Source organism: Salmo salar, chromosome ssa02, assembly GCF_905237065.1.
Source record: "Salmo salar chromosome ssa02, Ssal_v3.1, whole genome shotgun sequence".
In the NCBI taxonomy this organism is placed as follows: Eukaryota; Metazoa; Chordata; class Actinopteri; order Salmoniformes; family Salmonidae; genus Salmo; species Salmo salar.
Window position 1 is genome coordinate 25530451 of NC_059443.1, and position 26895 is coordinate 25557345.

Genomic DNA, 26895 nt, shown 5'->3' on the forward strand with positions numbered 1-26895 from the left:
GTACTCTGCTGACATAATCTAATGTTTTGCTTTCGTTGTAAAGCCTTTTTGAAATCGGACAGTGTGGTTAGATTAACGAGAGTCTTGTCTTTAAATAGCTGTAAAATAGTCATATGTTTGAGAAATTGAAGTAATAGGATTTTTAAGGTTTTGAAAATCGCGCCACAGGCTTAAAGTGGCTGGGACGCAAGCGTCCCACCTAGCCCATAGAGGTTTTAAGAACAAATTCTTATTTTCAATGACAGCCTAGGAAGAGTGGGTTAACTGCCTTGTTCATGGGCAGAACGACAGATTTTCATCTTGTCAGCTCGGGGATTCGATCTTGCAACCTTTCATTTACTAGTCCAACGCTCTAACCACTAGGCTACCCGCCACCCCATGAATATACCAATGATAACGTCGGGCTTTTACTCTTACTTTTTTGTATGCAAATGTTTTATCTGCAACAGAGTTAAACAGGGAAAGAAAACAATTAATGGCCTGATCAGAGTTAGTGAAAGTTGACTCAACCATCCCAATCACTCAACCCCAGCTCAGACAAAAATAATGCACCCAAAATACAAAATAAATAAACAAAACAAATAGACTCTGTTAAACTCAGTTACAGTTGGCTTGTCTGCGTGCTGGATGTTACATAAGACTTTAGATTAGGCCCACTTCTACAGGTACTGCAATGTACCTTTTACCACGGCGACACCACCCTTTTCGCTCCTATAAAATATAGACAATTGAATAAGATACAGCACATCACACATATGATTTTTCAACTTCCAGTTCTATTGTTTTCATATATTTACAGCTGAAGTCAGAAGTTTACATACACTTAGGTTGGAGTCAGTAAAACTCATTTTTCAACCACTCCTCAAATGTCTTGTTAACAAACTATAGTTTTGGCAAGTCGGTAAGGAAATCTACTTTGTGCATAACACAAGTCATTTTTCCAACAATTGTTTACAGAGAGATCATTTCACTTAGAATTCACTGTATCACAATTCCAGTGGGTCAGACGTTTACATACACTAAGTTGACTGTGCCTTTAAACAGCTTGGAAAATTCCAGAAAATGACGTCATGGCTTTAGAAGCTAATTGACATCATTTTTGTCAATTGGAGGTGTACCTGTGGATGTATTTCAAGGCCTATCTTCAAATTCAGCACCGCATTGCTTGACATCATAGGAATATCAAAATAAATCAGCCAAGACCTAAAAAAAAAAAATTGTAGACCTCCGCAAGTCAGGTTCATCCTTTGGAGCAATTTCCAAACGCCTGAAGGTACCACGTTCATCTGTACAAACAATAGTACGCAAGTATAACCATGGGACCACGCAGCCGTCATACCGCTCAGGAAGGAGACGCGTTCTGTCTCCTAGAGATGAAAGTACATTTGTGCGAAAAGTGAAAATAAATTCCAGAACAGCAAAGGACCTTGTGAAGATGCTGGAGGAAACAGGTACAAAAGTATCTATATCCACAGTAAAACGAGTCCTATATCGACATAACCTGAAAGGCTGCTCAGCAAGGAAGAAGCCATTGCTCCAAAACCGCCATAAAAAAGCCAGACCACGGTTTGCAACTGCACATGGGGACAAAGATCGTACTTTCTGGAGAAATGTCCTCTGGTCTGATGAAACAAAATGTAACTGTTTGGCCATAATGACCATCGTTATGTTTGGAGGAAAAAGGGGGAGGCTTGCAAGCCGAAAAACACCATTCCAACCGTGAGGCACGGGAGTGGCAGCATCATGTTGTGGGGATGCTTTGCTGCAGGAGGGACTGGTGCACTTCACAAAATAGATAACGTCATGAGGGGGGAAAATTATGTGGATATATTGAAGCAACATCTCAAGACATCAGTCAGGAAGTTAAAGCTTGGTCGCAAATGGGTCTTCCAAATGGACAATGACCCCAAGCATACTTCCAAAGTTGTGGCAAAATGGCTTAAGGACAACAAAGTCAAGGTATTGGAGTGGCCATCACAAAGCCCTGACCTCAAACCTATAGAAAATCTGTGGGCAGAACTGAAAAAGCGTGCGCGAGCAAGGAGGCCTACAAACCTTACTCAGTTACACTAGCTCTGTCAAGAGGAATGGACCAAAATTCACCCAATTTATTGTGGGAAGCTTGTGGAAGGCCACCCAAAACATTTCACCCAAGTTAAACAATTTAAAGGCAATGCTACCAAATACTAATTGAGTGTATGTAAACTTCTGACCCACTGGGAATGTGATGAAAGAAATAAAAGCTGAAATAAACAATTCCCTCTACTATTATTCTGACACTTCACATTATTAAAATAAAGTGGTGATCCTAACTGACCTAAAACGGGGAATTCTTACTGGGATTAAATGTCAGAAATTGTGAAAAACTGAGTTTAAATGTATTTGGCTAAGGTGTATGTAAACTTCTGACTTCAACTGTACATTCACAGAAATGTTGAGAATCCTGAAAATATACTGTATCTCTGACAAAGTACAAAGAACACATACCAGACAAGTACAATCAATACAAAATCCAATGTAAAATCCAATGAAAAATCCAATGATAATAATGGCAATGCAAATGCAAGGGAAAATCCACGACCAGTTGGAAATTGCGTCGTTTCCAGATGTTTCTGTGCATGAAAAATATATTAAATCAATAGAACATGCCAAATCCTCATACAATAGTAAAAGGAACACATACAAATATTGACAATTAACGGGAAAAAAGAGCTTTGGAACTAGGCTATATGTGTTCAGTACAGAGGACGCCATGTTTTTTAAATGTATAGCTGTATATGCATCCATCTTAACACTACCCTAAAGCTTCCATCTCTTATACTTTATGATGTATTGAGTTTATAATTACCATTTCTGGGTTCATCCACTTTCACTGCTGACACATTTGATTGTACTGTGCGCTGTGTCGACACTGCTGAAAATATGGCAAAAAAAAACAATTTAAAAATATCTAAAGGGACAGCATTAAAACATGCACATTGACTTAAACCTGCAATAATGTATTTCAGGACATAAATCAGTTTTGTTGAAAATATATAAATGTTACTATAACTAAATTAATAGTGACACAGGTACACCCCAAATGCTACCCCATAATTGTAATTTTAATAACTATAGTACCAAAGTTAAAACAGAGCATTACATAGTATAAAATGTGTGTATGAGTGACCTTGTTTAATCTTTATGGTGCATTTTAAAGCACTGTTATTAATAGCAGAGGCCCTGAATCCACATTCGAGGTTGTTTTTGCAAAAATTATCCATGAGTTTTTCATATGATTCTTGCTTCGAAGGTTCCGTTACGTCATGCATGCATTGGAACTCACCTAGAAGAATATCACATTCTATTAGGCAACACACATAAAGACTACATCTAGAATGCCTTATGAATTACACACTTATACCCATACAGAAAAATAATATATTGGAATATATTTAAATCAATTGGAAATATATTACAATATATTGGGAAAATGTATTTATCAAATATATAAATAAATAAAATATGTCAAATACACACTCACACCTCACAACCTTCTCTACACCGATGATAATATTGAGTCTTTATTGACCTCTGGTACCTTAGCATTAGGTTCCCAAAGAGGTGTTTTGCATGCAAAAGTTGGATCATTGAGTTGTTGTTGAAAAAAATTCTGCAGCTATTGAGGTAAAGCCTACTGCCACTTATGAAACAGTAAAAATAAATGAGGTGTTTATTTCGAAAAGACACTTGAACGTAGAACATACCTGTAAATATATATTCAAATATATTTTTCCAGAGTTGTCAATCACAATTTTAAATGTTGCAGAGCACCGCCTCAAACTGACAGAGCAGCCTTCACAATTTAGTAATGTATTCCGAAGGAGAAGAGCAGCTGTCACTACCAAAAAGCTTTCTCGTGGATAATGGCAATTTATTTTATTATAGATTAATAACATTGAATTAAAATATGTTTTTAACCTGGTGGGTGACAGAGGAAGAAGATCATTTCTTCAACTGCAAGCAAGAATTTTCAGCAAGCTTGTTAACACAGCTAGCTGGCTAGCTAGATCCTGCTTTAGCTTGCCACCAACATGCAGTGTGACTGGCCAAGGTAAGAATTGTTTTGAAAATGAAAGTTGAGTAGAGTTCAGTACAGTACAGTTAATGTCATGCATGGATTAGCCTACCTGGTCATGCATCTATTAGCCTACCTGGTGTGTGAACTGCTGACTGCTAATAACTTGCAGATAGTTGTTGACACATCAACCAGGATTAAGGGGTAATTTGTGACTTGTTTTGGTAATCAGTGGCTGTATTGGAAGGGGAATGGTTTCCCAGGCAATCAGCAATTAGTGTAAGTACTTGAGTCTCCCTTGGTTTCTCAGCGGTAGCTGTAAGCGGCATTCGTGTCAGTGGCAGTCTCGTCACCCAAAAAAAAGACGGTTCTGAGAGGAAGGCTCCACACCACTGTTACGTTCCCCAGTTTTTGTGTTGTGGTTTTGTTTGTATGTGTGTTTCAGGATGGATTCCTGAAATTTCCCCCAAGCAGCTGATTGGTCCGCCACATCCATGATTGGAGATCTGACCCCGCCCTCTCATCAGGGGATACAGCTGTATCCCATTACAGACTCCTTCTCCAGCTATATAAACCAGTGTTCTGTTGCTCAGAAGAAGAGATGATTAGTGTGTCCTGTGTTGGTTGTTTCTTCGATAGAGCTAATGGTTATGTTCTGTATTGGTTGTTGCTCAGAGAGAGCTTCTTTGGTGTCTTGTGTTGGTTGTTGCTCAAATAGTTTGTGTATAGTATTTTTGTAGCCGGTCCTGCAAAGTTGTATATGCCAAAAGGACTGTGTTCGTGATTAGTAATTATTCTGTCTTTTGTTCCCAGGGGGGAAGGGAAAGGCACCTAGAGTGTTTCGGCAAGAGGCCTGCGGGCATACATATACCCGTAGTCTGTACTATGTCTATACACACTAGGTAAGACCTGGGTGGACCATCCCCTGTATTTTGGTTGGCGCACCAGGTGGCACTAAGTTAGGTAAGTAGTAGATGGGTAGAAGGGGCTTTGAAATGTACTTTTTTGCTTTGGTTCCATCCAGCCCCTTTTGCCCATATTACTGTGTGAAGGAATAAATTGTCTGCTTTTGTCATCCTTACTCGCACCTACAAACCCTCTCACCCTCTCAGGGCTGGGTGTCTCTTTCGCTCCACAGGGAGTTGCATTGTAGAAGGGTGTTGCGTTCCCTCTTCCTAGAGGTGTACATAACAGCCACTCTCCCACTTAATATCTTACTGAGTTATTTTCTCATTTTTGCCAACTGTTTTCTACTGTCTCTGTAGGCCTAACAGAAGCTCCCCACCCCTTGGCTGCAACTCTTCTAATTTAGTGCACCATGCACAACCAACCCATGTGGAATTCAGGGTCTCTGGCAGCATTTGGAACTGCCAATCTGCGGTCAAGAAGAGCGAGTTCATCTCAGGTATGCTGCCCTTCAGTCCCTCAAATTTATAGCCCTGACGGAGACATGGATCAGCCCAGAGAACACTGCTACTCCAGCTGATCTCTCTTGATCTGACTACATTTTTCTCTCATAGTCCAAGAGCATCTAGTTGTTGCAATGATTGCACAGGGCTACTAGTTTCTCCTAAGTGGAGATTTTCTTTTCTCCCTCTCACCTGTCCATATCCTCATTTGAATTCCATGCTGTTACTGTCACTTGTCCACTCTAGCTTAACATTGATCTATCACCCACCAGGTGCCCTTGGAGAGCTCCTCAACAATTTTCTCTCTCGCTCTTATTACTCTCTCCTATCCAATAACCTCTCCCTTCTGCCAACCCCCCTTTCTTCCCGGCCGGTGCGGCCCTCCCCTCCTACTCCATGGCTTATTGACATTTTTACATTTACATTTTAGTCATTTAGCAGACGCTCTTATCCAGAGCAACTTACAGTAGTGAATGCATACATTTCATACTTTCTTTTTTTGTACTGGCCCCCTGTGGGAATCAAACCCACAACCCTGGCCTTGCACACACCATGCTGGCGTTGCAAACACCATGCTCTACCAACTGAGCTACAGGGAAGCTCACTCATTGTGAGCTTACAGAACAGGGCTGTGGGCAGCTGAGAGAAGGAAAACCAACACTCAACTCCTGTGATGTCAACCTGTATCCCTTTTTTCTTTCCAAAACAATTTTGCGTGCAGTATCTGATCAACACTTGTTATTTCTCAGAACGATCTTCTTGACCCTAACCAGTCAGTCTTCAAGATGGGTCACTCAACTGAGACTGCTCTTCTGTGTCACATAGGCTTTCCGCACTGCCAAAGCTGACTCTCTCTCTCCTCTGTTCTCATTCTCCTAGATCTATCTGCTGCCTTCAACACCATGAACCATCAAATCCTCTTCTCCACCCTCTCAGGGCTGGGTGTCTCAGGCTCTACACACTCTTGGATTGCAGCCTACCTGGCAGGCCGCTCCTACCAGGTGACATGGAGACGTTCTGTGTCTGCACTACATACACTCACTACACATGTCCCCCAGGGCTCGGTTCTAGGCTCTCTATACACCAAGTCACTTGGCTCCATCATATCCTCACAGGTCTCGCCTATCAGGTGACAGATGTCTCAGCTCTGTCGGCCCACCACCTCAAGATCTATCTCAACAAGATGGAGCTGCTCTTCCTCCCGGGGAAGGCCTACCCGCTCAAAGACCTCTCTATCACGGTTAACAACTCCAGTGACTTGCTTCTGCAGGTTCATGCTCTATAACCTCCGTAGTGTACTACCCTTCTTCACACAGGAAGCGGCGCAGGTCCTAATCCATGAACTCGCCTGGACTAGTGCAACTTGCTGTTGGCTGGGCTCCCCGCTTGTGCCATAAAACCCCTGCAACTTATCCAGAATGCTGTAGCCTGCCTTGTTTTCAACCTTCCAAGTTCTCCCATGTCACCCTGCTCCTCTACACAATTCACTGGCTCCCAGTTGAGGCTTGCATCCACTACAAGACCATGGTGCTTGCCTACTGAACAGGAAATGCCCATCCCTACCTTCAGGCTATGCTCAAACCCTACACCCAACCTGAGTTCTCTGTTCTGACACCTATGATCTCTTGGACCACCCACCCCTATGGGAGGGCAGCTCCCACACAGCCCAGTCCAAGCACTTTTCTGTTCTGGCACCGCAATGTTGGAACCAGCTTCCCCCTGAAGCTAGGATGGCAGAGGCCCTGCCCATCTTGTGAAAGCATCTGAAACCCTAACTTTTCAAAGAATATCTTAAATAATCCCTGTTCTAAAATAAAACTTGCACTTGATTCTTCCCCCCCCCCCTTCTAGCTCTGACTATGCTGATAACTACTTTATTAAGGGAAAATGGACTTACTATGTTTGTGATATGTGGTTGTCCCACCTAGCTACTGTAAGATGAGTGCACTAAATGTGAGTCGCTCTGGATAAGAGCGTTTGCTAAAAAAACAAGTCAAATATTTTTTTTACTTGTAGTCCGCAATGGACACTGGAGGTGACATAATCTGCATTGTAAGTAACAATTTGATGTTCAAATGTTAAGTGCAAAGAGGTAATTTGAACATTTATTTTTGTGTGTAAGATGGGACGTTCCATTGACTACCATGACACAATATTATTGGCGAGATATTATTGGAAGTATTGTCATGAGTCATTCAAAGTATACCACAGAATGCTATTGTGATTTAGTGCAGATTATTTTATGTAGCCCAGTAAGGTAAACATTTACCCATCAAAATATATGGCAACATAGATTTATGAAATATATTTTACTAGCTACAACAGCATGCTGTCAAAATGAATTTCCACACCATAAATTTAAACAAATACAGTTGAAATCGGAAGTTTACATGCACTTAGGTTGGAGTCATTAACTTTTTATTTATTTTTTTCAGCCACTCCACACATTTCTTGTTAACCAACTTGCCAAAACTATAGTTCGTTATCTACTTTGTGCATGACTGATAAGATAATTATCTAATAAAGGTAAATTAATCAATAAACCATGATGAATTATTAGTCATACAGCATGGTTAATGAATAATCAATGTAGTGATCGAATGGTCTGATTAGTTCCAGAAAGTCCAGGAACCACTGGAGAGGGAAAGAAATGTGTGTATGCAATTAGTATTAGAGAGCATTGGACAGATGGTAAAGGGAGTAAAACTTCAAAGGGTTCCTAACCTTGAGGGAAAGGAACAGGCTGAGCTAGAATGTGATAAACAGCGTGAGAAGTCAAGGGGGGTTGCAGGTCACCAACAGTTTGTGTGTAAATGCATGTGCATAAGTAAGCAAGAACTATAAAATGACTGTTTTGTTATCCTGACGCCAGAACGTTCTCATGAATAAAGCTACAGAAACCTTTTGCAGAAAGCTGAGTCCTTGCCTAATTATTTAACCCATTGTCTTACAAACCTTGGGCATTAGTCAAGGCGAATTGATTATTGATTATCATCGAGATATAAAATTCCTTTAACAATGACACAAGTCATTTTTCCAACAATTGTTTAGACAGATTATTTCACTTATAATTCACTGTATCATAATTCCCGTGGGTCAGATTACATACACTGAGTTGACTGTGCCTTTAACCTGTTGTGGTATAGGGGGCAGCATTTTCACGGCCGGATGAAAAAACGTACCCGATTTTAAACTGGTTACTACTCTTGCCCAGAAATGAAAATATGCATATGGCAGGCAAAAACCTGAGAAAATTCCAAGCAGGAAGTGGCCTGTCTGAGAACTGTAGTTCTACTTTTGAATCCCTAGAGAAACTACAAATACTTATGAGTCACGTTGCACTTCCTAAGGCTTCCATTGGCTGTCTAAAGCCTTCAGAACGTGGATTGAGCCGTCTCTGGGCAGAGTATAGTGGCTCAGTTTCTCAGTGGTCTGCCTGGGGACAAAGAGATTGGATATGCACGTTCACGTGAGCATGCTGTATTTTCTATTCCTCTTTGAATGAATACACTATTGTCTGGTTGGAATATTATCGCTATTTTATGTGAAAAATACCATAAAATTTGATTTTAAACAGCATTTGACATGCTTCTAAGTACGGTAATGGAACATTTAGAATTTTTTTGTCTCAATGCGCTCGCGCGTTACCCTTTGGATAGTGACCTGAACGCACGAACAAAACGGAGGTATTTGGACATAACTATGGATTATTTCGAACAAAAACATTTGTTGTGGAAGTAGCAGTCCTGGGAGTGCATTCTGACGAAGATCAGCAAAGGTAATACAATATTTCTAATATTAATTCTGAGTTTAGGTGATCCCGAAGTTGGCGGGTGTCTGAATAGCTAGCCGTGATGTCTGAGCTATGTACTCAGAATATTGAAAAATGTGCTTTCTCCGTAAAGCTATTTTAAAATCTGACACCGCGGTTGCGTAAAGAAGTTCTGTATCTATAATTCTTAAAATAATTGTTATGTATTTTGTCAAGGTTTATGATGAGTATTTTTGTAAATTCACCGGTGGAAAATACATTTTCTCAACAACCTACGCCAATGTAAAATGCTGTTTTTGGATATAAATATGAACTTTATCGAACAAAACATACATATAATGTGTAACACAATGTCCTAGGAGTGTCATCTGATGAAGATCGTCAAAGGTTAGTGCATAATTTAGCTGTGTTTTCGGTTTCTGTGACATATTTCCCTGCTTGGAAAATGGCTGTGTGATTATTTGTCTATGTATTCTCCTAACATAATCTAATGTTTTGCTTTTGCTGTAAAGCCTTTTTGAAATCGGACAATGTGGTTAGATTAACGAGAGTCTTATCTTTAAAATGGTGTAAAATAGTTGAATGTTTGAGAAAATTGAATTATGGTATTTTAGTAGTTTTTGTATTTCGCACCATGCAATCCCATTGGCTGTTGGCTAGGGGTCCCGTCTAGATGAAAGAAGTTAAACAGCTTGGAAAATTCCAGAAAATTATGTCATGGCTTTAGAAGCTTCTGATAGGCTAATTGACATCATTTTAGTCAATTGGAGGTGTACCTGTGGATGTATTTCAAGGCCTACCTTCAAACTCAGTGCCTCTTTGCTTGACATCTTGGGAAAATCAAAAGAAATCAGCCAAGACCTCAGGAAAAAAAAAATTGTAGACCTCCAGAAATCTGGTTCATCCTTGGGAGCAATTTCAAAACGCCTGAAGGTATCACGTTCATCTATACAAACAATAGCACGCAAGTATAAATATTATGGGACCACGCAGCCGTCATATTGTTCAGGAAGGAGACGCATTCTGTCTCCTAGAGATTAACGTACTTTGGTGTGAAAAGTGTAAATCAATCCCAGAACAACAGCAAAGGACCTTGTGAAGATGCTGGAGGAAACAGGTACAAAAGTATCTATATCCACAGTAAAGCGAGTCCTATATCGACATAACCTGAAAAGCCGCTCAGCAAGGAAGAAGCCACTGCTCCAAAACTGCCATAAAAAAGCCAGACTACGGTTTGCAACTGCACATGGGGACAAAGATCGTACTTTTTGGAGAAATGTCCTCTGGTCTGATGAAACAAAAATAGAACTGTTTGGCCATAATGACATTATGTTTGGAGGAAAAAGGGGGAGGCTTGTAAGCCAAAGAACACCATCCCAACCGTGAAGCACATGGGTGGCAGCATCATGTTGTGGGGGTGGTTTGCTGCAGGAGGGACTGGTGCACTTCGCAAAATAGATGGCATCATGAGGAGGGGAATTTATGTGGATATATTGAAGCAACATCTCAAGACATCATTTTTTTTTTTACATTTTAGTCATTTAGCAGACGCTCTTATCCAGAGCGACTTACAGTAGTGAATGCATACATTTCATACAATTTCATACATTTTTTTTTCTGTGCTGGCCCACCATGGGAATCGAACCCACAACCCTGGCGTTGCAAACACCATGCTCTACCAACTGAGCTACAGGGAAGTTAAAGCTTGGTTGCAAATGGGGTGGCATTTCTTTGGGGTGCCGCACAGCCCTCCATGTGCTCGCCAGAGGTAGCCTGACTGCCATTAAGTACCGAGATGAGATCCTCAGACCCCTTGTGAGACCATCTGCTGGTGCGGTTGGCCCTGGGTTCCTCCTAATGCAAGACAATGCTAGACCTCATGTGGCTGGAGTGTGTCAGCAGTTCCTGCAAGAGGAAGGCATTGATGCTATGGACTGGCCCGCCCGTTCCCCAGACCTGAATCCAATTGAGCACATCTTGGACATCATGTCTCGCTCCATCCACCAACGCCACGTTGCACCACAGACTGTCCAGGAGTTGGCGGATGCTTTAGTCCAGGTCTGGGAGGAGATCCCTCAGGAGACCATCCGCCACCTCATCAGGAGCATGCCCAGGCGTTGTAGGGAGGTCATACAGGCACGTGGAGGCCACACACACTACTGAGCCTCATTTTGACTTGTTTTAAGGACATTACATCAAAGTTGGATCAGCCTGTAGTGTGGTGTTCCACTTTAATTTATTTTTGTGTGATTTTGTTGTCAGCACATTCAACTATGTAAAGAAAAAAGTATTTAATAAGATTATTTCATTAATTCAGATCTAGGATGTGTTATTTTAGTGTTCCCTTTATTTTTTTGAGCAGTGTATATTTGGCCTTTGTTGTTGTGCTGAAAGGTGAATTTGTCTCCCAGTGTCTGTTGGAAAGCAGACTGAACAAGGTTTTCCTTGAGGATTTTTCCTGTGCTTAGCACTATTCTGTTTATTTTTATCCTAAAAAACTCTGTAGTCCTTGCCGATGACAAGCATATCCATAACATGATACAGCCACCACCATGCTTGAAAATATGAAGAGTGGTGTTGTGTTCGATTTGCCCCAAACATAACGCTGTGTATTCAGGACATAAATTTAATTTCTTTGCCACATTTTTTGCATTTTTACTTTAGTGCCTTGTTGCAAACAGGATGCATGTTTTGGAATATTATTATTCTGTACAGGCCTTCTTTTCACTCCGTCATTTAGGTTAACATGATCTTTGAATGAATACCTCATCTCTGTACCCCACACATATATGTCACGTCCTGGCCAGTATATAAGGTTAATTGTTTTGTAGTTTGGTCAGGGCGTGGCAGGGGGTATTTGTTTTCTGTGGTTCGGGGTGGTGTGTTTTGTGTAAAGGGTGTTTGATTTAGTAATTCCGGGTTTTGGTTTATGTTTAGTAATTCTATGGTTAGTCTAGGTTGTGTGTTTCTATGTTTGGTTGATTGGGGTTGGGACTCTCAGTTGAAGGCAGGTGTTGTCTATCTGCCTTTGATTGAGAGTTCCATATATTAGGGTGTGTTTGTATGTGTGATTTGTGGGTGATTGTTCTGTGTTTCGCCTTGTGCCTTACCAGACTGTTTTTGTTGATCGTTCGTGTTTTTGTTATTTTGTATGTTCGTTTTGAAAGATAATTAAAAATCAAGATGAGCATTCACGTACCTGCTGCGTTTTGGTCCTCATTCACCGACAACAGCCGTGACAGAATCACCCACCACCAAAGGACCAAGCAGCAGAGGATGGAGCAGACGGAGTTCGAGTTGGACTGGCGGGAGAAGTGGACTTGGGAGGAAGTTCTGGACGGGGCCGGACCTTGGCACCAGGCTGGGGATTATCGACGCCCGCAGTGGGAGATTGAGGCAGCCAAGGCAGAGAGGCGGTGGTACGAGGCCAAGTACGCGCTGAAGGAGAAGCACGAGAGGCACCCCCAAGAAAATTTTGGGGGGGGGCACACGGGTAGTTTGGCTAGGCGTAAGAAGAGCCGGAAGCCAGCTACTCGTGGTTATATGGAGGAGCGTATGGGGTGGAGAGCGCTATGTTTCGCTGAGGAGCGCACTATCTCACCCATACGCACGCACAGTCCGGTGCGCGTTATTCCAGCCCCTCGCAGGTGCCGTGCTAGAGCGGGCATCCAGCCTGGTAGGAGGATGCCTGCGCAGCGCATCTGGTCGCCGGTACGCCTCCGAGGACCAGGCTACCCAACTCCCGCTCTACGCACGGCTACCATCAGGCCCCTGCACAGCCCAGTCTGCCCTGTACGAGCACTCCGCTCGTACAGGGCTACTAGTTCCATCCAGCCAAGGCGGGTTGTGCAGGAGGTAAGATCTAGACCGGCTGTGCGCCTCCATAGCCCTGGGTTTCCAGCTCCTGTCTCTCGTGCGGACCCGGAAGTGCGTCAACCCAGTCCGACTCGTCCTGTTCCCGCTCCCCGCACTAGCCTGGAGGTGCGTGTACATAATCTGGTAATCCCAGTACCAGCACCACGCACCAGGCTACAAGTGCGTCAACCCAGCCTCGCCAGTCAACAGTCTTCATCAGAGCTGCCCGCCAGTCAACAGTCATCATCAGAGCTGCCCGCCAGTCAACAGTCATCATCAGAGCTGCCCGCCAGTCAACAGTCATCGTCAGAGCTGCCCGCCAGTCAACAGTCATCATCAGAGCTGCCCGCCAGTCAACAGTCATCGTCAGAGCTGCCCGCCAGTCAACAGTCATCGTCAGAGCTGCCCGCCAGTCAACAGTCATCGTCAGAGCTGCCCGCCAGTCAACAGTCATCGTCAGAGCTGCCCGCCAGTCAACAGTCATCGTCAGAGCTGCCCGCCAGTCAACAGTCATCGTCAGAGCTGCCCGCCAGTCAACAGTCGTCAGAGCTGCCCGCCAGTCAACAGTCGCCAGAGAGGTCAGACTGCGCTGAACTGCCGGAGTGGCCAGACTGCGCTGAACTGCCGGAGTGGCCAGACTGCGCTGAACTGCCGGAGTGGCCAGACTGCGCTGAACTGCCGGAGTGGCCAGACTGCGCTGAACTGCCGGAGTGGCCAGACTGCGCTGAACTGCCGGAGTGGCCAGACTGCGCTGAACTGCCGGAGTGGCCAGACTGCCCTGAACTGCCGGAGTGGCCAGACTGCCCTGAACTGCCGGAGTGGCCAGACTGCCCTGAACTGCCGGAGTGGCCAGACTGCCCTGAACTGCCGGAGTGGCCAGACTGCCCTGAACTGCCGGAGTGGCCAGACTGCCCTGAACTGCCGGAGTGGCCAGACTGCCCAGACTGTCCCGAATTGCCAGACTGCCCAGACTGTCCCGAATTGCCAGACTGCCCAGACTGTCCCGAATTGCCAGACTGCCCAGACTGTCCCGAATTGCCAGACTGCCCAGACTGTCCCGAATTGCCAGACTGCCCAGACTGTCCCGAATTGCCAGACTGTCCCGAATTGCCAGACTGTCCCGAATTGCCAGACTGCCCAGACTGTCCCGAATTGCCAGACTGCCCAGACTGTCCCGAATTGCCAGACTGCCCAGACTCTCCCGAATTGCCAGACTGCCCCGACTGCCCCCCGGCGAAGCCAGAGTGGCCCGACAGCCTGGAACGGCCGGAGCCAGAGCCACCTCCAGAAATAGGTGGGTTGGGGAGGGGGGGTGTAGCACAGTGCCGTCGTTGACGGCAGCCACCCTCCCTTCCCTCCCTTTAGAAAAGGGGACTTTTTGTTGGTGTTGCTTGGGGTTATTTTTTGTTAAGGTGCTTCTGGGGTAGCACCTTTAAGGGGGGGGTACTGTCACGTCCTGGCCAGTATATAAGGTTAATTGTTTTGTAGTTTGGTCAGGGCGTGGCAGGGGGTATTTGTTTTCTGTGGTTCGGGGTGGTGTGTTTTGTGTAAAGGGTGTTTGATTTAGTAATTCCGGGTTTTGGTTTATGTTTAGTAATTCTATGGTTAGTCTAGGTTGTGTGTTTCTATGTTTGGTTGATTGGGGTTGGGACTCTCAGTTGAAGGCAGGTGTTGTCTATCTGCCTTTGATTGAGAGTTCCATATATTAGGGTGTGTTTGTATGTGTGATTTGTGGGTGATTGTTCTGTGTTTCGCCTTGTGCCTTACCAGACTGTTTTTGTTGATCGTTCGTGTTTTTGTTATTTTGTATGTTCGTTTTGAAAGATAATTAAAAATCAAGATGAGCATTCACGTACCTGCTGCGTTTTGGTCCTCATTCACGGACAACAGCCGTGACAATATAATTATCTGTAAGGTCCTTCAGTCGAGCAGTAAACTTCCAACACAGATACAACCACGAAGACCAGGGAGGTTTTCCAATGTCTCAAAAAGAAGGGCACCTATTGGTAGATGGATAAAATAAAAAAAGCAGACATTGAATATCCCTTTGAGCATAGTGAAGTTTTTAATTACACTTTGGAAGGGTTATCAATACACCCAGTCACTACAAAGATACAGGTGTCCTTTCTAACTCAGTTGCTGGAGAGGAAGGAAACCGCTCAGGGATTTCGCCATGAGGCTAATGGTGACAGTTACATAGTTTAATGGCTGTGATAGGAGACAACTGAGAATGGATCAACAACATTGTAGTTACTCCACAACACTAACCTAATTGACTGAAAAGAAGAACGCCTGTACAAAATAATAATATACCAAAACATGCATCCTGTTTGCAACAAGGTAACAAAAAAATCCAATCTAACACTCTCAATATTTTCAAGCATAGTAGTGGCTTTTATTTTTATTTATTTTTTATTTCACCTTTATTTAACCAGGTAAGCTAGTTGAGAACAAGTTCTCATTTACAACTGCGACCTGGCCAAGATAAAGCAAAGCAGTGCGACACAAACAACAACACAGAGTTACACATGGAATAACCAGCGTACAGTCAATAACACAATAGAAAAAAAGAAGTCTATATACAGTGTGTGCAAATGGTGTGAGGAGGTAAGGCAATAAATAGGCCATAGTAGCAAAGTAATTACAATTTAGCAGATTAACACTGGAGTGATAGATGAGCAGATGATGATGTTCAAGTAGTGGTGTGCAAAAGAGCAGGAAAGTAAATAAAAACTATGGGGATGAGGTAGGTAGATTGGGTGGGCTATTTACAGATGGACTATGTATAGCTGCAGCGATCGGTTAGCTGCTCAGATGGCTGATGTTTTAAAGTTAGTGAGGGAAATCTAAGTCTTCAGCTTCAGCAACTTTTTGCAATTCGTTCCAGTCACTGGCAGCAGAGAACTGGAAGGAAAGGGGGCCAAATGAGGTGTTGGCTTTGGGGATGACCAGTGAGATATACCTGCTGGAGCGCATGCTATGGGTGGGTGGGTGCTATGGCTGCATCATAGCTGCATCATGTTATGGCTGCATCATGTTATGGGTATGCTTGTAATTATTAAGAACTGGGGAGTTTAGCACAGGCAAAACCTAGAAAGTCTGGTTTCCACCAGACACTGGGAGATTAATTGACCTTTCAGCAGGAGAATAACCTAAAACACAAGGCCAAATCTATGCTGGAGTTGCTTACCAAGAAAACAGTTAGTTTTGACTTAAATCTACTTGAAAATGTATGGCAAGACCTGAAAATGGTTGTCTAACAATGATCAACAACCAACTTGAAGAATTTTGAAATTAATAATGGGCAAATGTTGCACAATCCAGGTGTGGAAAGCTCTTAGAGACTTACATTGAACGACTCACAGTTGTAATCACTGCCAAAAGTGCTTCTACAAAGTATTGACTCAGGTGTGTGAATAATTATGTAAATTAGGTATTTCTGTATTTCGTTTTCAATACATTAGCAAAAAAAATCGAAAAATATGTGTTCACTTTGTCATTATGGTGTATTGTGTGTAGACAGGTAAGAAAAAAAGTCTAATTAATCCATTTTGAATTCAGGCTGTAACACCATGAAATGTGAATGAAGTCAAGAGTATGAATAGTTTCTGAAGGCATTGTACATGTAAATATTTTTCAGTATGGGTAGTGCATATATCACTTCATATAACCTGGCATGACAACTCATAACAAACTCTACACAAGTAGTTATAACACCCTATGATGCATTTTAAGACCATAATGCACAATCCTACTTATTTGAAAAAAAAGTATGTCCCAGGTGAGACAATGCATTATAAGTAATCTACAGATGGGACAGGTAGTAGATTAGTTTCTTACCGTTCTCAACTTTAGAGCAAATAATTTGCACTTGTTTCAGGAAACCATTCCATCCACAGGATGTGATGGAATTGCAGATGTCTTCTTTTTCATTTCTGCAAGATACTTCAAAAGATGGCATAGCCAAATGCATGTCAAGGCCTTGAAATCAAATAAAACATAATTGAGATTTCAGTTAGTTTTACATGTAACATGAAAAAGTATTGACTAATGTTTCCCACTATATGTTTTTCTAAGTGTATGTCTACATTTCTTACAGTAAGAAGTATCACAGTATCATATCAATAACACACAATGTTGGGAATAACAATTAATTGTACTGTAATTTAGGTTAGGGATTAAAGGTACAATCAGCAAGATAAAATCATCATACATAATGGGCTGACTTCCTGCTTCCAAAACATCAATTCAAATCTGCCAGGAATGCCATTATTGATTCTTTGCAATGTGAGCGTGCCTCAAGGGAGGGCGTTGTTAGTGAGCGGGTCCCTTATCCGGACGCTTATAAGAAATCCCGCAACAACATCTGACAAGCCCTCAAACAGGCAAAGTGCCAATACAGGACTAAGATCGAATCCTACTACTCTGGCTCTGACGCTCGTTGGATGTGACAGCGGGCAAACTATCACAGATTACAAAGGAAACCTAGCCGCGAGCTACCCAGTGACGCAAGCCTACCAGATAAACTAAATGCCTTCTATGCTCGCTTCGAGGCAAGAAACACTGAACCATGCATGACAGCACCAGCTGTTCCGCGCAACTGTGTGGTCTCGCTCATCGTAGCCAATGTGAATAAGATCTTTCAACAGGTTAACAATCACAAGGCTGCAGGACCAGACAGATTACCAGGATGAGTACTCAGAGCATGTGCTGACTGGCTGGCAAGTGTCTTCACTGACATTTTCAACCTCCCCCTGACCCAGTCAATAATACCTACATGTTTCAAGCAGACCACCATTGTGCCTGTGCCCAAGAACGTTAAAGTAACCTGTCTAAATGAGTATCGCCCCGTAGCACTCACATCTGTAGCCATGAAATGCTTTGAAAGGCCGGTCATGGCTCACATCAACACCATCAACCACTCCAATTCACATACTGCCCCTACAGATCCACAGATGATGCAATCTCTATTGCACTCCACACTGCACTCTCCCACTTGGACAAGAGGAACACCTACAGAATGTTGTTCATTGACAAGAGCTCAGAATTCAACACTATTGTGCCCTCCAAGCTCATCACTAAGCTAAGGACACTGGGACTGCACACCTCCTTCTGCAACTGGATCCTGGACTTCCTGACGGGCCGCTTCCTGGTGGTGAGGGTAGGCAACAACACATCCGCCACGCTGACCCTCAACACGGTGGCCCCTCAGGGATGCATGCTACGTCCCCTCCTTTACTCCCTATTCACTCACGACTCCATGGTCGCACACGATTCCAAAACCATCATTAAGTTTGCTGACGACACAATGGTGTTAGGCCTAATCACTGGAGACGATGAGTCAGCCCACAGGGAGGAGGTCAGAGGCCTGTCAGTGTGGTCCCAGAACAACAACCTCTCCCTCAATGTCAGCAAGTCAAAGGAGCTGATTGTGGCGTACAGGAAACAGAGGGCTGAGCAGACCCCATTCACATCGATGGGGCTGTAGCGGAGCAGGTCAAGAGCTTCAAGTTCCTCGGAGTCCACATCACAAAGGATCTATCATGGTCCACACACACCAACACATTCATGACGAGGGCACGATAACGCCTCTTCCCTCTCAGGAGGCTGAACAAATTTGGCATGGGCCTTCAGATCATCTAAATATTCTACAGCTGTACCATTGACAGCATCTTGACTGGCTGCATCACCGCTTGGTATGGCAATTGCTTGGCATCCGACCGCAAGGCACTACAGCGGATAGTGCGTACAGCCCAGTACATCACTGGGGCCGAGCACCCTGCCATTCAGGACCTCTACACCAAGCTGTATCAGAGGAAGGCCATAAAAATGGTCAAAGACTCCAGCCACCCAAGTTATAGACTGTTCTCTCTGCTACCGCAAGGCAAGCGCTACCAATGCAACAAGTCTGGAACCAGCGGGACCCTGAACAGCTTATACCCCCAAGCCATAAGACTGCTAAATAGTTAGTCCGTGTAGCTCGTTAAATATTTAACTATCTGCATTGACCCTTTTTGCACTTTCTTTTGACTAATAACATACGCTGCGGCTACTGTTGATTGTTTTGCCTAGTCGCTTTATTCTTAGTTATATGTACTGTGCCTTCAGAAAGTATTTACACCCCTTGACCTCTTCCAAATTTTGTTGTGTTACAAAGTGGTATTAAAATGTATTTATCATTTTTTGGTCAACGATCTACACAATACTCTAATTTCAAAGTGGAAGAAAAATGTGCACATTTGCAAAATAATTATGAAAAATAAAACAATAATACATCTCAATAAGATAAGTATTTAACCCCCTGATTCAATAAATATTTGTCAACCATTACAACTGCGAGTCTTTCTGGGTAAGTTTCTAAGCACTTCGCACACCTGGATTGTATAATATTTGCACATTAATCTTTTTAAAATTCTTCTACTTATTGACTCAAAAACATTTCAGCTTTTCATTATTTATTTCATTATTTAAAATTTCAAAAAACATCATTCCACTTTGAGATTATGGGGTATTGTTTGTAGGCCAGACACAAAATCTCAATTAAATTCAGGTTGTAACACAACAAAATGTGGAAAAGGTCAAGGGGTGTGAATACTTTCTGAAGGCACTATACATATCTACCACAAATACCACGTATCTCTGCACATCGACTGGGTACTGGTACCCCGTGTATAGCCGCATTATCATTACTTTGTATTTATTATTTAAGTGTTATTACTTTTCTATTATTTCTTAATTTTCTTTCTCTCTGCGTTGTTGGGAAGGACCTTAAGTAACCATTAGTCTACACAGCATATGACGAATAACATTTTATTTGAATTGGGAAGACTCAATAACGGCAGTCTTGGCAAATAGTGTTGATTATGATGTCAGTAGGCAGGAAGCCAGCCTGTTGTGTATGTTAATGTAATCAGTGTATATTTAAGTGCCTTGCTCAAGGCCATAACTTCCAATAGGTAGCACCTGTGATATTGATGCCTGCAACCTTCTGGTTACCGGCTCACTCCAGTCAGAATTCCGCATCAGCTGTGAGATTCAAACCAGCCCAGCACTCTAATCTTGATGTCACCACAGCCCAACTGCACAGTAGCCTAATTACAATGCACTATGATGTGACATTTATGATGTGCTAACAGATGTGTAATATACACTACATATACAAAAATATGCAAACACAAATTAGTGGATTTGGCTATTTCAGCCACACCCTTTACTAACAGGTGTATAAAATCGAGCACACAGCCATGCAAACTCTATAGACATACGCTGGCAGTAGAATGGCCTTACTGAAGAGCTCAGGGACTTTCAACGTGGCACCATCATAGGATGCCACCTTTCCAACGAGTCAGTTCGTCAAATTTCTGCTAGAGCTGCCCCTGTCAACTGTAAGTAGTGGAAACGTCTAAGGAGCAACAACAGCTCTGAGCAGCCGTACACAAACCTAAGATCACCATGCGCAATGCCAAGCATTGGCTGGAGTGGTAAAAAGCTTGTCGCCATTGGAAACACATTCTCTGGAGTGATGAATCACGCTTTACCATCTGGCAGTCTGACAGACTAATCTGGGTGTGGCTGATGCCAGGAGAACACCTCCTGCCCGAATGCATAGTGTCAACTTAAAGTTTGGTGGATGAGGAATAATGGCCTGGGGCTGTTGTTCATGGTTTGGGCTAGGCCCCTTAGTTCCAGTGAAGGGAAATCTTAACGCTACAGTATACAATGCCATTCCAGATGATTCTGTGCTTCCAACTTTGTGGCAACAGTTTGGGGAAGGCCCTTTCTTGTTTCAGCATGACAATGCCCCCAGCACAAAGCTAAGTCCATACGGAAATGGTTTGTTGAGATAGGTGTGGAAGAACCTGACTGGCCTGCACATAGCCCTGACCTCAACCCCATCAAACACCTTTGGGATGAATTGGAACACCGACTGCGAGCCAAGCCTAATCATCCAACATCAGTGCCCGACCTCACTAATGCTCTGGCTGAATGGAATCAAGTCCCCGCAGAAATGTTCCAACATTTAGTGGAAAGCCTTCCCAGAAGAGTGGAAGCTGTTATAGCAGTAAAAGGGGGGACCAACTCCATATTAATGGCCATGATTTTCGAATGAGATGTTCGACGAGCACTTTTGGTCATGTAGTGTATGTTAATACCATCAGACCATTTTCTAAGAACATAGTGAACAAAATAGATTGGGTGCCTTACCTTGTAAGATGCAGGGAATTTGTGTTAACAGTATCAACAATATGATACAAAAGTTATTTGAAGATGTACTCTGAAAAGAAGAAAAAATATATATATATATATATATATGAACATTAAAGCCTTTTATAGCTGCATATGTCCCTTAACTGGCATCAGTGGGACAGATTGAATTGGTACAAACCCCAAACTGTCTTCAAATGTTTAAAAGCAAGTTCTTTAATTTCCGGTCATTGCACCCTCTACATTTTAAACAGCAAATTTGGCAAATGAAGGGGTAATAGACCTCCACCAAACATTCGACCAACCAACAGTTAGGTCCCACATTGAGACAGGATACTAAGAGTCTGTTACTTGTGTAAATATACTAACCATAAATAATAATTTAATATTGCTAACAATGAGGTTATTAAGGACTGGTGGTCAGTTACTTGTAATGTGTGAATGAGAAAAAACGTAAATATGGACTATTAAATGGCTAATAATACATAATAAAAGCATTCACATACTCCTAAATAGACCACTTAACTTGAAACTAGTACCTAATATGTTTTATCTCAAACAAAGTGTTACCATTTGGGGGGGTGTGCCCTGAACTTGATTATCTAGCTCCCCTTCTTTTGTCATCTTCCTGTGTTCATTTTTTTTTTAACTGATCTACATTGTAAAGTGAAGTTACAGGAAATAGGTTGTTCATTTTCAAGTTGGCCGGGACTAGAACGATCTACAGCATCATGTGCAAACTTATTTTTTTTATCTTGTTGTTAATCCAAGGTAAAATACTTTAAAATTATATCTTAAATCAACTGTTGTCCATCACAAGGATAAATTGCTATGGTTGAGAGAATGGAAGTTATTTCTAAATGAAGATTATTTATGAATGTCCTACTTTTTAACATAAATACTTGAGGTTTAAAGAAAACTCCCTCATTATCTATGCATTATATGTTCTCTCCTAGTTCCTGCATCTGCTAGGGTGTGGGTGAACCAGTGGTCCTTGAAAAATGCTTACATAGTAGGTGAAACAGCAACTCTTTATTGCAACATTACCTCAGATCAAGAGGAGATAAAATTTTGTGGAATGAAATGGGTCATCAAAGATCAAGGTGATCTGCTAGAAGCAAAATCCTATAAGCATCGTGTCAACATGAGCTCCACCAACACTTTTGCTTCCATAACATTGAGAAACCTGACCTTAAAAGACACCATGCCAACCTGCATCGCACAGTGCCACATTGACGGTGACTTTCAAAATACTTTCGGGAAGGGTGGCATACTTCACATTTTTGATGGTATGTGTCATACACCACCACTGCATTTTTGTATTATCATGTTCATTTAAATTAGGTTATTTTGTGGTGAAAGAGTAATCTTCATTGACTGCAAGTTTCAAAGCCTTCCAAGTTTTTTAACAGGCATCATGTCAGCATGATGTACAGTATATATTTGATTTATTTTAAACATGCTGCATCAGATTCTCTAGTGATCCAGTTTGAAATGGCAAAAAATGTAGTACAGAAAATGTATTGTCAAGGCTATAGATCTTGACCATGTAGCATCTACAATATCCTATAGATGAAATAAATAAAACCATATAACTTAATTCTATAACATAGCCATCTCTCCTTTTCCTTATTTAAGACATCAGCCAGATGACAACACTGGTCCCAACGGGTAAGTATTGATACAACAGGACTTGTTTGCTCTGTTTACAAGATAACGCACTGTAGGCCTACATAGCATTCCAGCTATAACATAACTTCCCAACTCGACATGACAGTGACAAACACTTTCCTCTTGTTTTTAGAAATGAAGAAAGACTATTCTCTCCCTTGGCTCAATTACATTTTTCTGAGCATAAACATCTTGATTTTCTTTGTGGCCACAGTTATTTGTGTGTCATACTACCGAACCCAAATGAAGAGGAATTAAGAAAAGGAAATGTATAGTATTAGCAGCCCTGTTCCAGTGTGCCCTGTCCCGGTGAATTGATGATCGACATTCAGTTTTTTAAATCAGTGTTGACTGTATAAGGTATGTTTGTCTGCTGGTTAATTTAAGATAACTTTTTCTGGGCTAGAATTCTAAGTATTTATGTCCAGTCACTATCTGAACAGATAGGTTTACGTTTTTGTATTAAATACAGTGTTTTGATCTATACATTAAGGCATATTATATTGATCTTTGTATTGAATTTGTTTGTTTGTTGCTGTTTTTTCTTAATATGAAACAAAAGTATGCATTATGGCTAAAATCAGTTCTGTCACTTTCCACGCAGTAAAAGTTGGTTGATAATGAAATGTTGATTGAAGTTGAAAGGGAATTTATAAAGTATGCTATCGCGGCCATAAACTATAGTATGCTATGTTCAAGTCGACTGACCTTTTAATTTGTCTACATATATTGTTTAAATGTTTTCTGACATGGGTTTCACCAGAGGCTTGCTTTTACTTTCATTTACAGAAGTTAAAGTAACAATCGAACTCTGATTCGAACTATCTTATAACTATATATGAAAAGGCAACATATCATACCTTGGACATCGCACCTGGAGACACCTGTTGACGCTGCAAATAAATGGCAAATTAATTCACGTTATCTCGCCGTGGCAATCTCGAGTTTTCCATAGGCACGAATGTCCACTTTACTGCATGCGGTCGCCACTAGTTACCACAGCTACAATGTCATACACCCAGTTTATTTCTAACCTTAACCCTAATCTTAACCCTGCTACTAACCTTATGCGTAACCCTAACATTAAATTAAGACCATAAAGCGATTTATTCCCCACGTAAATTTGTGTTTGCTTGTTGCTGTTTTTCTTAATATAAAATAAAAGTATGCATTATGGCTAAAGGCCATGCCCTATTCAGTCATTAGGCAAAGCGCTAAAATCAGTTCTGTCACTTTCCACGGAGTAAAAGTTTGTTCATAATGAAATCTTGATTGAAGTTGAAAGGTAATTTAAAAAGTATGCTATGCTAAAGTCGACTGTCCTTTTAATTTGTCTACATATATTGTTTAGTAAATGTTTTCTGACATGGGTTTCACCAGAGGCTTGCTTTTACTTTCATTTACAGAAGTTGAAGTAACAATCGAACTCTGATTCGAACTATCTTATAACTATATATGAAAAGGCAACATATCATACCTTGGACATCGCACCTGGAGACACCTGTTGACGCTGCAAATAAATAGCAAATTAATCCACTTTATCTCGCCGTGGCAATCTCGAGTTTTCCATAGGCACGAATGTCCACTTTACTGCATGCGGTCGCCACTAGTTACAAGTCACACCATAAAGATACATCGAGGACTCATCATGGATATAACCCATTTTAGCATGACCATTGCTATTGGACATTGCCATCATCCACCATTTTAAAGTAGGAAACTGGGTGGGAATTCCTATGGGTTGTACCCTCAATGGCGCTGCCCATGTTGTCACAGCCACTATAATGCATAGTTATAAAGATGTGTCCTCCATCTCTATGTGGCACACAAAGTGCGTGTTTTCTGTAATACCACAAGTGAGAGAAATAGTAATGGCGTCTTTTTGTAGGCACTAACTCCACCAAAATAAGGCCTTTGGTAAACACATGCTTAGGAGATCTGATACATTTTGTTTTATGAGATAATCTTCATCAGCTAACATCCCTTTTTGTGAATTTTTTAAGAATTTATGTTACAAAACACAGCACATAAAGGCTTCAGAATTCATAAAGGTCATGTGCACTGACTGCTATTATGTCATAGTACAAAACATATACGATCTCCTAAACCTGTGTTAACCTCAGACATTATTTTTCTGCATTTATTCCAAAACCCTATTCTTTCTCCATTCATTTTTCCCATAGGGATGGCTGAACGAACCAGAGGTAACTAATTTCCGGGTTTTAGTGCTACAAAGCTGGCGAGTTCTATACAACACATCCAGTAGATGGCATATATTAAGGATGCCCATTGGTGCCATACCAAGTACATGACAGCACTGACAGATCAACTTCACCCTAATCCTGATGGCTAAGAAATCATGAGGGAAAAGGTGAATGACAGAACCAGCTTTTTTACTGATTGAACAACAGGTCTACATTTATGAGGATGTCATACTGAGAGTTGATACATATATTGGACTAAAAGCAATTTCAATGGACATTTTCTATTGAGTTTGCTTTTTCATCCAAGACTAGAACTAAAATATGTGTCCAGGAAACCACCCCCAAAGACTGACCATCTAATTACTGCCAATTACAGCAGTTTTCAGGTTAAAAGGCTACAAACAAATAGCATGGAAAAATAGGCTGCGTTTACACAGGCAGCCCTATTCTGATCTTTTGCCCAATTATTGGCAGAGAACTGACCTGATGGGTCAAAATACCAATTAGTGGGAAAATATCACAATTGGGCAGCCTGTGTAAATGCAGCCATTGAGGTTTGATTTAGGCCTACAGAATAGGATGTGGAACAGAGGTATGGTACTACTTTGCTGCATGCTTGAGTTCATTTGAGGGGGTTATTTGTTATTATGTGGTGTATTACTACCAACCTACACAACCTTCATGAAAGTCAATTTGTTTTGCATGTCGTGTAGCTCAATAGAGACATAATCATATCCTTAAACTATCTATTTTAGAGTTTTTCCACCATGATCAAAGTTTTCCTTATTATTGATTTAAAATATAGGTACATTTAAGTGTTAAATGAATGAAGTTAAATGAAAATGACTAAACCGAGTTAGACAGCAATGCTGCTGAGAGTTGGCCTGTAATAAACCATAAAACCGTAACCCAGTCAACTTCCTGTCATTGCAGACACTGAGTTAATGGGTTTGAAAAGTCTGATTGTTTCAGCTCTAAAGGCGAACAGCTGGAATGGAAACTTTGAGGTGTAAGAACAGGATGTGATGTCTTTGTGCTTCATGTTCTATTTCATTTAAATAGAGGTTTGGTTGATGTGTGGTTCTGTTCAACTCCCCACTCTGACGTCCATAACAGTTGAGGTTTTATTCCCTTAACTATCTATGTTTTCCACAAATATGAAGGTGAGTTTCAAGACCTCAAACCCCAAATATGTATAAACAAACTGTTTGTGTTACACAGTATAGATACTCCAATCTAGATACTTTTTAAAATTTAACCTTTATTTAACCAGGAAAGCCCATTGAGACAGTCTCTTTTTCAAGGGAGACCTGGCCAAGAAGGCAGCAACAATCAGTACATTACAGAATTAAAACATACAACAATACAATACAACATCATGATCCAGCCTAAAAAAAGCATTTACACTCTTCTGTAACAGAGTCCCCCATCAATATTTTAAATTCATTCAGCGGCACTAACATATCTAGATGAAGCATGAATTGTAGATTATTCCATGCCTCTGGTGCATAAGACAAGAAGGCAGTCTTGCCTAATACTGTACATGTCCTGGGGACTTTAAGTAGCAACCACCTAGCAGACGGTCTTTGCTTACTGCTGGTGGTGAAGGAGACCAGACTGCAGAGGTAAATAGGGAGTTTACCCAAAAGGGCTGTGTAGATGAACACATACAAATGTAGCTTTCTGCGCATATAAAGTGAAGTCCAATCTACAATTTGGTAT

At 41.8% G+C, this 26895-nt stretch overlaps 1 protein-coding gene and 1 long non-coding RNA gene across 5 annotated transcripts; one reads left to right on the forward strand and one right to left on the reverse strand.

Annotated features, from left to right (window-relative positions):
* Positions 1-424: 424 nt before the first annotated feature.
* On the reverse strand, positions 425-24762 carry LOC106577871 (uncharacterized). Of its 4 annotated transcripts, none has more exons than XM_045701088.1 (8): positions 24447-24762; positions 23830-23862; positions 21299-21368; positions 16934-17038; positions 3170-3325; positions 2849-2914; positions 2488-2612; positions 425-711 (listed from the first exon to the last, which is right to left on the reverse strand). In XM_045701088.1, the coding sequence occupies exons 1-8, from the start codon at positions 24453-24455 to the stop codon at positions 643-645; spliced, it is 633 nt and encodes a 210-aa protein (XP_045557044.1). In that variant the 5' UTR covers positions 24456-24762; the 3' UTR covers positions 425-642. The 4 variants fall into 4 exon arrangements, with proteins under 4 accessions (XP_045557044.1, XP_045557025.1, XP_014011767.1 ...); XM_045701069.1 differs by having other exon boundaries at positions 16934-17074; positions 24447-24758; XM_014156292.2 differs by having other exon boundaries at positions 2849-2911; positions 16934-17074; positions 24447-24754.
* Positions 21948-23733, forward strand: LOC106577885 (uncharacterized). Its single transcript, XR_001322222.2, has 4 exons — positions 21948-22069; positions 22255-22587; positions 22937-22969; positions 23103-23733. It is a non-coding gene; the product is annotated as an uncharacterized lncRNA (long non-coding RNA).
* Positions 24763-26895: the final 2133 nt, after the last annotated feature.